Source organism: Vicia villosa, linkage group LG4 (genome assembly GCF_029867415.1).
Source record: "Vicia villosa cultivar HV-30 ecotype Madison, WI linkage group LG4, Vvil1.0, whole genome shotgun sequence".
In the NCBI taxonomy this organism is placed as follows: Eukaryota; Viridiplantae; Streptophyta; class Magnoliopsida; order Fabales; family Fabaceae; genus Vicia; species Vicia villosa.
In genome coordinates, this window is record NC_081183.1 from 17,919,029 (window position 1) to 17,934,587 (window position 15,559).

The window sequence follows — 15,559 nt, forward strand, 5'->3', positions numbered from 1 at the left end:
GTTTCCAAAGCATTTTACACTAAAGGTAACTCTACCCAACTTTTTGTGTTGGGTAGATAAGAATTCACCATGTTTTAATGGTGAATTGCCAAAGAAGAATCACTTAAAACTCCAACCTTTCATGTCAATCCTAGCCAGCGAGATCGTTTGGGTCAACGACGACTAACGATGGACTCACAATATCCTTCTCACACAAAGAAATGTCGATTTCATCATAAAAAGAAGTGACCCTTGTCTATAGAGACTCTAAGAAAGGATCTGCTAGCCTTTCTTTCTTGTCCTGTCATCCAGCAAAAAACATTAGGTTTAGCTTATATAAATGTGTTGGTTGGAACAATGGGATTTGATTCCCTAAATGTGTTGGTTGGACCATTGGGATTTGATTCCCCTAATATATGATCACCCTCTTCAATCTATATTTGACACGTACTACCTTCAGGAGTCTCCATACCTATTGACGAAATCCTATTATCACCTCTTTAAATCCACAAGAAGACGGTAACACCGTGTAAGTCACAAATCTTGTGAAATCAATATCTATCCTTGAAACAATCACATTATGAGGAGATCTGATGATGAAGGTTCAAAGACAGTCAGAAGCATTAAAGAATCGGAATGAACAACTCTTGGGAGCTAAAATAATTGACTCAGAATAATAACAAGTATAATGAAGATCATATGGAATCATTCCAACATTATCGACCACAAGGCTATAGGAGGTGTAAGAGACGTTCTTCTGATTTATCACTCGAGGCATTATCATCATCGTTGTTGCCACACTTCACCTTCATCTTCATCTAATGCCTCCCAATGGGACAGATCCATCTTTATCAAAAATGCTTTTAGCATAATAATCAACAAGTGTCCTAAACATAGGGAACTCCAAAAAAAATTGGGAATGAGAACATACAACGGAATAATCGAACTAGACGAATATGTAAAAGTCCTCCTAAACTTCAAGGGAGCGAGAGGCTCCTAAAAGTGAAAACTATTTGTTCTTACTGTGAAGTTTGAAATTATGGCTTGGATTAAAGAATTGAAAAATAAATCCATCAGCTTGTGGGGAGAGCTTCACATGTGCTTTACCACTAATTTTATAACATCTTGAAAACATCCAAAATCAATTAGACATGCAAAGAATGAATCTTTGTGGTCTTCCATTTAAAGATCTAATAGGGAGGTCAATATGGTTAAAAGAGGCGACACTAAAATGAAGAAATGTATGTGTTAAGCCTCATACTCCAATCAGGATCTAAGTTCGCAGAAAGCATTAAGATCATGGCTATTAAAACTTTCAACACCCTGCTAAAAAAATTCGAAAAATACATGCAACATGAAGAATAATTGGCCACTTTGAGAACAATCTACAGAGGAAAGTTTCTAAAAGGACAAAGTAGGTAAAGGAGAAACCAAAGAAACGAGACACAACATGGAGTGGAAGAACGAAGGAAATAAGGATACTCGGCCAGGCTGAGAAAACACAAGTTTGCCCCTTTCAAGTACCAGAACTACATGTCTTTAAATAGTTCAAGAGAATGCATTCTGCAGGAATGCATTAATGCTGAGTTTTGGAAGAAAAAAATAGAAACTCTAAAACAAATATGGAAGCTCCTTGGTATCGATAAATGCTAGTATTTTCGCTTCAAAAAAAGACTTACCAACTCCCCTATCGTCATATGGGAATAATTTAAAGCGTCGTTCTTTGGTAAGAGTGGTCTCTATGTTGAATAACACCTTTCATACCTCCTATATCTTATCCTTGGAGTCGATATCTTTAATTTCTCAACCAACAGATAAGGATACTGAATCGCTCGTACTTCATCACCCATTTCCCTCAAGAGGTTATCCAACCATGCAAGTTCACAGAAAATTCGGTCCTTCTAGTGCTAAGTCGCACCTTAAGCCTCTCTTTTTCCTTTAGAAGACTCGAGGAAAATAAGCACCCGTGGAGAGGAAGAACTCACCCATCATTGTGTTACCAACGATAATCCTTTAACAATACAAACATTTAACAAGCACGCTGCGGAAAATATCAATATTATACAACATTTCACCTTCACTTAGGATATCATTGTGGTTGTATCGATCTTATTTCAAATAATAAAATATTGCAACTTAGACATTTTGTCTATAGTAAATCATTTTCAAAATAAAGAGTTGTCATATACTCAAGTTCATCTCACTCCCGATCCCCACTATAGGACCAGATTCCCTCTTGGGACGAGATCACACCAAAAATTACCGCTAATCCCCATATAGCAACGCTTTCACTAATCCCTGAATAGAATTAACTACTTGCACCAAATCCCCACCATAGGATTCGGGCTCACCAAAAATTGCTACTAATTGTCATATAGTAACACTTTACTAATTCTTATATGGAATTAGCTACTCGCTTCTGAATCCATATGATCGGACCAGAGCACACCAAAATGAATCGAAGTTCAGACACCATGATGCATGACATACAACATTGACATGCAAACAAACACATGCAAACAAACACATGTACATCGACCCCTCTTCTAATCGTGCATGCCACCAACAACATCACCATAACCAATATAGTATGCATATATTCAAGCATGCGGCATCACCATCAATATGCATTTTCAACAAATGATTCACTAAAATAATCATTGTGCATATATCACGGTTACATATAACATCAATCATCATACATAACCATTATTCAATATCATGACAATCAACAAACAACACCAACAGCAGAAACTCAACAATATCACCACAAAAAATAACATGCACATCACACTTAAGCCTATCAATTCATCTTATCATCAACCTCCACGGTAATTCATTCATTCACAACATGATTATTCAATATTCCATAACCATATCATATACTCTATCATCATACAATACATTGATCACATTTTCAAGTACATATTTTTAGCCTTAAAGCATCACCATAAGATAGTACTACGCGTCAGCTACCAACCGATTTAAACCGCGTCTCAAGATCAGTTACGGTTCTCAAGTTACGCACAAAACGATTATGCAGTACAAAATTCAATCAGTTGCTGTTACGGCCCGTAGCTGCTTCTAGACACAAAAATGTTGTTTCGCAATTTTCTACGATTTTCTCCCATTTGAGCACTTCTGGAGCTCCGATTTCGATTCTGTAAAAAGGCATATGCTCATAATTTGACATACAATAATTATATAACACTTATAACAACATACAACACATATTAGAGATCCTAACATCATAAATGTATCATATAATCATCAATTCATGTTCATGATTCAAACCCTAAAAACTCAATAATGGAGGATATCTCAACATAGAACATAACAACATCATCCATATAATAATTCACACGAATTAAATCATGAAAAACAAAACACAACATCAATCAATTACCAATTTTTCCACTCAGTATAAATTCATAGAATAAGATCATGAATCCCTAACGAGAGTAAGGACCTCTCTTCTCTACCCCATCATGCAATACACACATATTGTAAGCCATTTCTCACCTTACCTGATTTTCTAGCAAAGCAAGCTCTATAACAACGGTGACCTTCTTCTACCTCAAGCCCTAGGTTGACTCATTTGCCTCTTTATCAATTCCTCTCAATTCTACATATCAGTAACCAACTCTCTCTCAATTTTATGTTTTTAACACAAAGTCTAATCCTTTATTTTAGTTCTCCCTATTTTACCCCCACTTACTCCTTTAATTCCCACATTACCCTTTTTACCTTTACTTTTTATTTTATTATTTGATCTAATAACTCAATATTTCCCAAAACATCATTATCTTCTCCTATTTTATTTTAATAATTAAAAATAACTATTAAAATAATTATCTCTAATTCTTCTCTACCACTCTATTTTATTATTGAAAAGAAATAACTATTAAATATAGTTATTTCTAATAATTTTAATCATTCTACCAACTCACCCCTATTCTCACTACACCCAACCACATACCTCATACACATATAAAATCACCATTTATGTAATTACAACACATACTACATACTAAATAATTAAATAAAACGCCAATAATTTGATTAAATAAATTAATAAATAATAAAATTTCGGAGTGTTACACACACTCTCTTGTCCATTTTTGGAGAAAGCACACCCCAAACATATGAGGAGTTCATCTCGTTGAAGGTATTGTTCAAGCCACTGTTGCCAACAAAAGTGAAAATCATATATAATGTTTTCAGGTTCACGCATGACGTCGAGACTTCATTTTTGAACTCCAGACCGGTCTGGTGGGCAGCTTGGTCTGTTCTTGCTTCACTACCGACAAATAAAAAAGAAGGATAATGAGTATAAACCCTCGTCACAAGGTTGTGTACTAGATTTGGCCTAGTTGCTCATCATCATTTGTCAGATATAAATCAGACAGCCTCTCGCACCTCTCACAAGGCCAAATGGGAGCGATTTCAACTGCTCATTATATATAAGTTATGTCACGTGTCATAATATATATATATATATATATATTCATCCAATATTGCAAAGTTACATCTCTTTGACTTTACTAATTTAAGTATTAAATGTTAACCTTGCATTGCATATATGTTTCCGCTCCACCGCATCTAAGATTTGTACCACAAAACTAGAAGAACTCCTTCATTTTACATCATTGATCACACGTTCCACATTGGAATACTTACCTTACCTCAAATTGAAATACTTCTAAAAAAGACTTCAAAGAGATAGAGAAATATTTAATATTTTTGAAAAAAAAAATTTAATATAGAATAATAAATAAATATTTATATTAATGTAATTTCAATTTTCATTATAATGACATAAATTACAATCGAAGAATTTATATAAGCCTTCAAAACTCTCCAAATTTCTACTTCAATATAATTTTGTTTGCTATTTGATATTAATTGGAAAAAAAAACAATGAACTCTAAAGTTATTCTAGATTATTTTTTAAAAAATAATGTGATTTATAATATATACATTATTTATATAAAATTATAAAAAATGAGAATTTCTCATATGTTAAACAAAAATAATTATTCTTTTAATCTCTTTAAGAATTTATTGTTCAAAGAAAAAAAAGAGAATATTTCAACATACCCTTTGAATCTCTTAGCCACCTGACGAAATTTCAATCATACCCTCTGCTTCCGTAGATTTTTTTTTAAAAAATAATTTGTTTATTTTCGTAGGTGCGTCTACGGAACGTATTAAAATAGAGTGTTCCATGGATGCACCTACGGAATAGTCTGCTATTTTTATAAATCACATAAATTTCACTCCAAAACTCAATTTTTATAACAACAATGAAAAATTCAATTCCATTCAATCAAAGTAATGCAATTTAAAGGCAATAAGTAAATAGTACATCAAAAATAAACATAGTATAAATCGTCGGTTAATAATGTCGATTACATATATCAAAACCTCGTGCAAAAATGAAATTAAAATACATATATGAAATAAATCTGTCGGCATCACTATTGTGTGTGACATACATCATCATGCGCCTCTCTGTTGCCTCTGACCTCGCTTCCACTTCCACCGCGCCGTCTGCTGGCTACTCTGCCTCTACCGTCGAGTGCCCCACTTGTCTTGGAACGGTTTCTACGGTACAAAGATGTCTTCTCTGTCATCCTAATTTTACCCTCCACAAGACGCAAGCCAGCAGACTCCTCAGGGAAGAAACCATCGGCAATGCCTGCTCGCGCCATGTCAACTATCTCACGACCCTAAGGAAGAACATCCTGAGTGTGGTCCATCTGAACCTGATGAGCCCGCAAAATCTCCTCGTGGGCTGGTCTGGGCGGTGATCCAGGTGCGTTGGGATGGGTGCGACAATCTATAGTACCGGGTGATGTACCCGTCGACGCAGCTCTAGTCCCTCCCTGATGTAGTAACTCGAGCCTCAAAGGAACTAAGTGGTGCTCCTAGTCTGCAAAGACCTCATCTAGCTGCCGACGGGTCATGGCGATGGGAGTGGAGTCAGAAGGGTGGCGAGGTATGGTCTACTGGTAGTCGAATTGATGCATGACGTGTTCTAGAAGATAACAGACAATGATGGTCGAACTGGAAGCCAACCATCCAGAAAATAGTACGATCTCATCAAACGGAACCGTCTCACGGTGATCAGTGTAGAAGTCGTAGTGGATGTCCTTTGAAGCCATGCGATCAAGACAGCGCTTGTAAGGATCCGACACCTGGTTCCCTCTGAAGGGGCGTAGGCTCTAGCACGCATCATGTCCTTAGTGTAACCTGTCACCTCTCTCTAGCCAATAATATCAGGGAAGTGGTGTAGTATCCAACCCTGAAAAAAAGCACGGTGATCAAACATACTATCACAAATATATAATAAATTTTGAGAAAATGTAGAAGGACAAAAGTTTGTTACCACTAAGAGGGTACAGCTGCCAGCCACAGTCCTCGCCTTCCCCAGGCATCCCTCTCCTAGTCGGTGGTAGGTGTAGGTCAGTGTAGCCGCTCCCTAGTTGTACTCACGGACACGTGCAATATTTGATAAGTACGCCAGGTAAATGACGTCGATGTTGGTTGATCTCGTGTCCACAAAGAGTTGAGTGTCTATCAAATATAGCAAGTAACATCTCAGCACACGCTCTCTGTGTATATCAGCATCTGCCTCGTCACCAGCTGCCTGATGTGCCGCTGAAAGCTCCGCATCATATATTTTTTGCAAGGTGTGAAACCTCATGTGCGCCCCGCGGATTCTCTCCACCTCCTCAAACGCATCATTAGGATCAACCCCCAGCTCCTCTATCAGCATCTCAATCGCTTCCTCCTTCGTCAGCCTACCGTTACTAAGGAGGGTACCCCTTATAGGTCGATGCAGGAGGCATGCAATGTCGTCCAGAGTAATAGTGATCTCGCCGTGAAGAAGATGAAAGGACGAGGTCTCTGGATGTCACCTCTTCGCAAATGCCATCGGCGTCGTGTTATGAATCGTCTAGAAGTCGGTCGTGCAAAGGTCCCTCATACTAGAAGCTACAAGTGCATCCTAGAACCACAGCTCGTCAGGCTGCACACGAGCAGCAATCGACGTGATTGTAGAACCTCTAGAGATCCCTCTCCTGAAATTTTCAAAAAAAAAAAACATTGTTATCTTCAAGCAAAGTCATAAATTGAATAAAAAAAGTAATAAACAAAGAAAATTTACCTCCCTCTCCCAGATATGCCTAGTCGAATGATCTACATACCCTGTTAGTAGGGACGCATCTATAGCGCCCCGGGTACCAGACTGGTTCCAGCACCGGATCACCCTCACGTAGCTCAGCAGATGTCACCGAAAATCCCACAACATCAGTCACAGGCATAGACACAACTGTAGAAGAACTGCCCCGTCGACGTCTGCGGGCGGCAGACATCTATGAGGAACCCTCCGCGTCATCACGAGGCCTCCGTGATGCAGTAATATATGGAGTATTCCTCATAACTGGAATGGACAGAATATACCCGTCAACTAGAACGGATAGAGACGGCCCGACTGGAACGAGTGTAGCATTTACATCGGCTGTAGCAGGTACTTCAGCTGAAACGGCAGCTCCATCCGCCATTTGTGATACTACACGCATCCGTTCACGCCGCACGGAACATGCTTTGCAGTCCTCCCATGTATAACTCTATCTGGATGGTCAGCCATAATGTCTGCATTGTGATTTAATAAAATCGAGTAAGTTACTAGGTAGTTATAACAAGAAAAAGAAAGAAAGAAATCAGCACGGAACCTTCCGTAGAGGCATCTATGGAAGTGTCTTACATTTGAAAAAATAAGTTTTTTCCGTAGGTGCATCTACGGAATGACCCAACGTTCCACTCTTCCGTAGATGCATCTACAAAAGATTCTGAAACCTCCAAAATGCAACCATGGCGCCTGGTCACTATTGCAGAGGGTTCAAAATCCCTTTTTAATGGATTGGTCGTCCATTTTACATTTGAAACAGGACCTCCATTATAGTTAAACCTTATTTCTTACTCTATTCAATCATTCTTACACCTAAAAATCCAATTCAATCTCTATTTTTACAAATTCTAAAGGCTTAATTGCAACTTTAGTCCCCCTATTTTGTCTTTTTCTTGATTTTGATCCCCCTATTTTAAAAATCACTATTTTAGTCCCCTTTTTAAGTTTTCTGTGCAATTTTCGTCCCTCTATTTTGCCTTTTTCTGCAAAATTAGTCCCTATTCATGTATCTTTTTCAATAGAAAATTCAAAAGGGGAACCAAAATCGTGGTTTTAAAAATGAGGGGACTAAAATCGAGAAAAATACAAAATAGAGGGACCAAAGTTGCAATTAAGCCAATTCTAAAATAACTCAAAATTTAAAAATTTAGCGATTAAATATAGTTTGGAACTTATTGGACGCAAACAAACAAAAGAGGTTCAAACTTCAAACCCAAATACATTTTTGTTTTGACTTCATATCGGGCAAAATTTGTTGTGGCGGTGTTTAAACCATATCGAGAGTTGAACTTGAATTGAGCTTAGCTCCTCCACAATTTCACATACAAATTTCTTCGTAACCATGATTCATTCCACTACGAAATCAGCCAAAGAGAAAGAAAACGATCGCGGCATCAGTTCGCACATCCTCACCCTCCATCGCCGTCTTCTCCACGCCTTAAACCTCGGAACCAGGTCAATTTCCCCTTTTCGATTTCACATTTCCAAAACCTTTCATACGCTTATCTTGTTTGAATTCTATTGTTTGTTCATTCATGTATTTGTTACTAATTTGTAAAAAGTTGACAGATACTTTGATGACAAGACAAATAGATGGAAGTGGCAGTGCGTTAACATTGAAGTGCAGAAAAATGTACTCCGATCAATTTCTGCGTTTCTTGATTCTATTGCAGGTGATGCACGTGCCATACGTCATTCCATTGTTAAGGTGCATTTTCCACTTCTATTGAGAAATACAAGATCTAATAAGTGACTTAATAGTAAATTTATTGATACATGTTTTGTTTGGATTGATGGAATATGGTGGAATGCAATGAAATTGAATGTAATGAGGTTATGTTCGATTGTTTGGATTGATTAAAAGAGGATAGAATGGAGCGGAACATGACTGAATCCATTTCATTTCATTCTATCTGTTATGTTAGTTTTTGTACGCTCCAATTTAGGTGGAATAACAATTTTGTTCTATTTCATCATGAAACGTTCACACAATTGAATGACATTTTTTTTCTGTTCCGCGTAATTCGCTACGTTCCACTCAGCTCTATCTCGTTTATTTTGAAATATCCAAACATAGACTCCTATTAATATACACTCCCACTTCACTTTTAGAAGGAGTATGTTAGTACCAACATATGGTTGATTTGAATGGGAAGAGGCTCAGACACCTTAAGTAGATGATCAGGGATTCGATCCCTAGCTCACTCGTGCCAAATCGATTTTTCAATGAAGATTAGTGTTAGGGACAGACTATATAATGTTAAGTTAGAGTATATGAAGATAAATAGGACTAATGGTGATACGGAATTTTGCACATTTTATTGATAGATGACAGTTATTAACTCCAATAGGGCAGTTATGGAAGTTACAGCTGTTACTAACTGTCACACAAATACAAAAACTGACATAAATAACCACTCCTCTAGGAATTAGAGCCTAGTCTCTCCCAAACCACATCAAATGACAATCTGATATCCCTTATTTGTCACCCTTATTCTATTTAAATACAATACATACTACTAATTACAATTGTGCCTAATTTAATTTGGGCTTGAGTGTGACATATACGTGTCTAATTGGTGGCCTACTAACAATTAGTCATTGTTAAACGGCTGTAAATACCTTGTACCATAACATGGTTAGCAAAACGAGTGTGTTAGTAAGCTACAGTTATGGATAGTGTAACATCTTCTATCACACGTGTCTTCGAAAAAAGTGAGAGTAATAAGCAATCACGAATGTACATAGAGGGAGGGAGAAGGGGTTATTATAGATGAATTGGCCTTCTTGGCTGATGTATGCTATTATTTAATGGAATTGAAATACGTGCTTTACTTAGTACGTGCTTTACTTCATCAGGAATCTGCTGCTGATATTTTGGGAGCATTGTTATGGATTCTTCAATGCAAAAGTGAGCCCTTGTTAAGCATGGCATCAAATGTGGCTGTGAAGTTAGTTAGTGTTTTACCGAGCCAACAGTTGCAATTGCGATTGTTGGATCTTGTCTATTGTCTATCATCCTTGCTATCTTCACATCAAGTAGAAGTTGCAATACCTTCTGCTACTGCTTTGAATTTGATAATCTCAAATCTGAGTGCTACGAGTGAGAAGGCTGTTATTGAAGCACTGAAAGAAACAGAGATTTCCGTTTGTATTGTTCAAAATATAAAAGACTGTGGTGGGAAGAAAATTGAATATTTTCTGGAGATGGCTTCACTTTTGAGTACAGTACTGTTGAGGTGGTCTTCATCTAGGTTCCCTGTTTGTAATGATGTTGAACTTATGAAAGTTTTAGCAAACATGCATATAAAGACAGATAGTTCCATTAAACTTGTTCTTCTAAAGCTGTACACATCTTTAGGTATTAAAGTACACCCCTCTCTTACCTTACACTCAAGAAAACAAAAAAATATTTCCTTGTTATCCTCCTTATATTGTCAAGTATATAGATCAACAGATTAATACTTTTGTTACCAGCTTTATGTGATTCTGTAGTGCAAAAACTCATCGAGGGTGGAAAAGTATTTCTACAAATGATTGTGCAGGCGATGGGAAAATCAAACCCTCATGATGTTCGGATAGAGGGGTTTCGGCTTGCTCAATGTCTATTGGTAAGAGTTATTGTTTTATATGATGAACATCGGAATATAGATAGCATCGTACTTAACAAACATTACTTTTTCCTACTTAGAGATCCCAAGAAAATTGTTTAAAAGTGATGGATTTGTGTGGTGAAGCCCTTGTTGATGCCATAATTTGTGGGATGAGAGAGACAGGTCCGTCTTCCAAAAAAATTGAGAACAACTATGGTTCTGTATTAGTGGAAGCATGTAAGCTGGCTCTAATTACTCGTTGGGCTGGCGACCATCATATCAGGTTTTGGAAACAAGGAATTGATAAAGTCCTCCTTAGTCTTCTGATTGAAAATATTCATGATCAATCAACTGAACTTGTCTTGTCATTGGAAAAACAAATATCCATGGTGAAAGAGGGACTGAAAGTTAATTATCACGTTGCTGTGAGGAGTTACGTGTGGAACATTCTTGGGTGGCTTGTAATTCATTGTTCAGAAAATTCAAACCCTTACAGTTATACGCATGAGAGTGAACTCCACATCAACTTACTGATTATGTGTGCATGGTAAGTTGTTTTTCTTCCATTATCATTTTTTTATGACTTCAAATGTATGTATATATTGGTACTATAGTGTATTCTATGGTATAGTTTCTTACTACCACTGATTATATTTCTAAAATTTCATAGCTGAACATTTATTACACCTTCATGGCATTGATGCTGGGCAAATTTCTCCTTTTTTCTGCAGCTTCACTTTTGTGGATGCAATTCAAAAATGGTGCCGGATATGTCAAAATGACGTTGATGATAATTTTCAAAGTGAACCAGTATCAAGGGCTGTTCTAATGATGATTTATTCTCCATGTAATTATATTTCTTCACATGCTAGATTTGTATTATCTGATATACTAAAGGTCAAAGGCGATCCATGCTTGAAAAATTCACTACATACCATAGATTATTTATCATCTTTGAAAAGCTATAGTTCATTTGATAAACTTCAACTTGTTATTAACTTAATTGGGTTAACTTGTCTTACAAGTTTACCACAGTATCAAAGATGTATCATAGAAAGCAGAGGGATAAAGGCTGTTGTTCTTCTTGTCCAACGATGCTTAAGTAATGATGTTCATATGGAAAGGTCTGAAGTTGCTCCTCATTTGCATACTGTATTCCATAAAAGGTCTTGTTGCTGGACTGGTAAAGGAGGCTGGGAAGGTTCCAATATCCTTTTATTTTATGGTCTGTGGGGCATAGCTGAATTTCTTCATCAGTGTTGCCTTTTACCAGACAATCCTCAGCAATTTACTAGAGAGGTGACAAACATTAACACTGAATTAGTTAACAAACTTCATGATATCTGTAGTAGCACCTCTTTCAGTCCTGGAGTGAAATGGTATGTTTCTTATATTCTAAGTTATTTTGGATTTTATGGTTTCCCAAATGAATTTTCCAAAAGGATCGGGAAATCTCTTAATAAGGAAGAATATGCAGATTTGCGACTCATTGTAGCAAATGGGGATTCTGTGAGTGTTCATGGTGTTATTCTTGCTGTTCGATGTCCATCACTTCTACCTTCTCAAGTGTTATCTAGTAGTAAGAGTTCTAAAGAAATAACAGATTGTTTTGTTAGAGAGACCGTGAGAGAAGTTCGCTATTCTTCTCATGTTGATTATGAAGCGTTGTTGTTATTATTGGAATATGTGTATTTGGGACACTTGCATGCAGCAGAAGAAGAAACTGTAAAGAAGCTCAAAGTTCTTGCTAAGCGTTGCAATCTACAACCTCTCTTGCAACTGCTTTGTAGACAATCTCCAAAGTGGGACGCACCTTTCCCCAGCTTTAATCTTACTTCATCTCCTGATTCAGCTGGAAGTTATTTTTTGTATGGTTTGCTTCTTGACCAGATTCTTCTAGATATGTAGAGGTTGCATGTGATTCGTGACTTTTATGTTTTCTTGTCTGCCCATGTCTATATCTATATTTATTTCCTTTCATATAATGATATACACTTGAGTAGCTTCCTTGATATTTTACTAGGTTCATTCCGCATTTTTCAAAGAGAGTTACTTTTCTGAAAGGACTATTAACTGGGAAACTGTTGCTGAGATTTGCTACCTAATGCCACTGTACTACACAGTTTATAGCAAAACAACTGTTGGTTAGATTTAAATCCATATTGATTGGAGTTTCTATATTTATAGAAATTTATCGGCTTGTCATTTTGGGAGAGTAAAAGATTTTTACACAGTGAAAAATGTTAACAATGATTGTTGCTAACTTTTGTTAAGTAGTTTGGGAGAGAAATTCTGATTTTGTTCATTTCTGTTTTCAGTGATGTCATAATGGAACCTAAATCGAATGAGTTTGTTGGATGTACATGTAATTTATGTCCTCACCCAGTACCGCATTTGCATGCTCACAAAGTTATATTGCAGTCTGGCTGTGACTATTTACAGGGTTTGTTCAGATCAGGAATGCAAGAGAGGTGATTATTGATTTAGACAATTGATAGTTTTATGTAATTTACAATTTTTCTGGTATACAAATGTTGAAGATGACACCTAGAAGTTCAAATTAAAAGCTTTGTGTATTACTGAAGCTGGAGCACATGAAAATTGAGAAACATGGTCAAAAAGAAGACATGCATGTGTGTTTAGATCTTATGCTGCCCAATGTCTGTGCAACATGTTATGTGGTTGAATTGTGACTAAGGTCCGAGATTCAAATATACTCTTTACAGGCATATTCTGATAAAGTATTGTTTCAAAACTCTTTAGTCCATGTTCTCGAGTCTTAAATTTCAAACTTAATGGTTAAAAGGACCTGGAACCATGAAATGTTAACTGTATTTCAACGCTAGATTTTTTTTAGGACATCCTTGAAACTTTGAAGCAAGGATTTTCCATTTTTGATAAGAAATTGTCCATCGTTTTATTCTTTGTTTGCTTTAAATGTTAGAGGCCCTTTGCATTTTGATCTATATTTGTTTCCTTTGAGGGTCTGCCTTAGATGTTATTAACTTTTGCAGTCATTCACAAGTCATAAAGGTTGATATTAGCTGGGAAGCATTGGTTAAACTAGTACATTGGTTTTACTCTGATGAGCTGCCGAATCCTCCTTCTGGTTGTTTGTGGGTTAACATGGATGATCAAGAAAAGCTATTCCATTTGCAGCAATATGTGGAGCTTTGTTGGCTTGGTGAGTTCTGGATTTTGGAAAGTATTCAGGAAGCCTGCTGGAATGCGATTATGTCTTGTCTTGGCTCTTCTAAGCAGTTGTCCATTAAAATAATTAAAATGGCTTATAACCTCTCTTTGTGGAAGTTGGTTGACATTGCTGCAAATCTCATGGCTCCTTCGTATAGGCAATTACGGGATTCTGGTGAACTTGAAGAATTTGATGAAGCACTAGTTCACTTCATTTATTCTGCTTCTATTGAACTTAACCATGAAGGTGAAAAACGCTTTAGGTGATGTAGTACCCTTCAAGATGAAGCACAGTGCAGGAGATTCAGGTGTGTTGTAAAATTTTGTAGGAGCTGCACAGTTTTTTCGTCATGTTAGTTATGCAGATATTTCTAAATTATTTTTTTTAGTTTGAAAGTTTAAAGTAGACCTAGAGTATGAAGTGTTTCAAAGCAACCCTTGTTAGGTAACTGTTACAGTTAGTTAAGAGTTATAATGTTGTAGTTCTGCAAAGTCCTGTCAGTTGCCTGCAAGAAAAGCTTGGGTTCATGTATAGATACTGTTGTAAACTCAAAAATCATTATAGAATGAAAAACAATTTTTGAAATGAAACTTTTATGCTTTGTTGATTATTAGAATTAAGTATATTTTTCTTGTTTTAAGTAAAAAAAAGTATATTTTTCTAGTGCTTCACATGAAGTTATGGGTTTCCCAAGAACCTTGAGTGACCACACTCGGCGTCCATCCTGCAATGATAGTAGACACAATCAGAAAAGCATAACTGTTCTCATAAATAGTTGTACTTGAAACTGAAAGTGTGCCTTTGATATATCTAAACAAATGACATTAAAATCATTGAATAATTGACTGGCACTAATTAAATGCACTTTAACAACGTGATGACAATTATAAACTCTTCAGTTTCAAGCTTTTACACCCAACCTTTAAAATGCAGTGTTATGTACCTTGACAATGTGATGTAAGATCCATTCTATTCTAGTCACGTGGCTCAAGAACTATTTCTTTTTTCTTTTTGCTTAAGAGATTTTACACCTAAATTGACTGATAGTCGTCTCTTAGGTTAGATCAATGATACTGAGATTGATGAACCTTTTGCTCACATAAAGGACATCAATCCACTTATTTTTTTTCTTTGATAAAATTGTCATTATCTGTCATGGGGAACCTCTTATAATAAATTATGGACTACATACTCAATATTGCTGCTGCAATTCAATAACAGAAAGCATGTAAATCTCTTAGTTATTTTAGACATACAAAATATAAGATACGATTTTAATAATTTGTCAAAAAATTAGAGAGATGCAATTACTAGCCTATGTGTATATATATATATATATATATATCAAATCGGATATGTGGATGTCAATGCGGCAGCCTATTGAGATATTATATGGCACTTCATTTCATCCTAACAGTTCGTACTCTGTTTGAATTTAAGAGTTATAGGTAAAAGAATGAGAGAAATTATAAGAGGATATTAATAACTTGATACAGAAGACAAGATTGAATAAAAACCTCTATATGTTGTATAACATAGACTAATAATCCTAAATAAATGGAAGTTTCAAATTGAGTCCATGTAAATTTTGGGTTAAAT

General features: G+C 36.3%; 1 protein-coding gene across 2 annotated transcripts; it reads left to right on the forward strand.

The window, feature by feature from the left end:
- Positions 1-8,383: 8,383 nt before the first annotated feature.
- Positions 8,384-14,550, forward strand: LOC131594606 (BTB/POZ domain-containing protein At1g04390-like). 2 transcript variants are annotated; one of them, XM_058866783.1, is made up of 8 exons: positions 8,384-8,629; positions 8,744-8,882; positions 10,034-10,535; positions 10,652-10,785; positions 10,866-11,314; positions 11,499-12,635; positions 12,791-12,911; positions 13,086-13,222. In XM_058866783.1, exons 1-7 carry the CDS (start codon positions 8,517-8,519, stop codon positions 12,870-12,872), a joined length of 2,556 nt encoding a protein of 851 aa, XP_058722766.1. In that variant the 5' UTR covers positions 8,384-8,516; the 3' UTR covers positions 12,873-12,911; positions 13,086-13,222. The 2 variants fall into 2 exon arrangements, with proteins under 2 accessions (XP_058722766.1, XP_058722765.1); XM_058866782.1 differs by lacking the exon at positions 12,791-12,911 and adding an exon at positions 13,782-14,550 and having other exon boundaries at positions 8,385-8,629; positions 13,086-13,238.
- Positions 14,551-15,559: the final 1,009 nt, after the last annotated feature.

Bases quoted from the DNA above. Each gene is read 5' to 3' on its own strand.
- LOC131594606 (XM_058866782.1), top strand. From the start codon at position 8,517: ATGATTCATTCCACTACGAAATCAGCCAAAGAGAAAGAAAACGATCGC. The intron at 8,630-8,743 runs GTCAATTTCCCC...AAAAGTTGACAG, and splicing joins GCCTTAAACCTCGGAACCAG to ATACTTTGATGACAAGACAA. The intron at 11,315-11,498 runs GTAAGTTGTTTT...TTTTTTCTGCAG, and splicing joins TTACTGATTATGTGTGCATG to CTTCACTTTTGTGGATGCAA.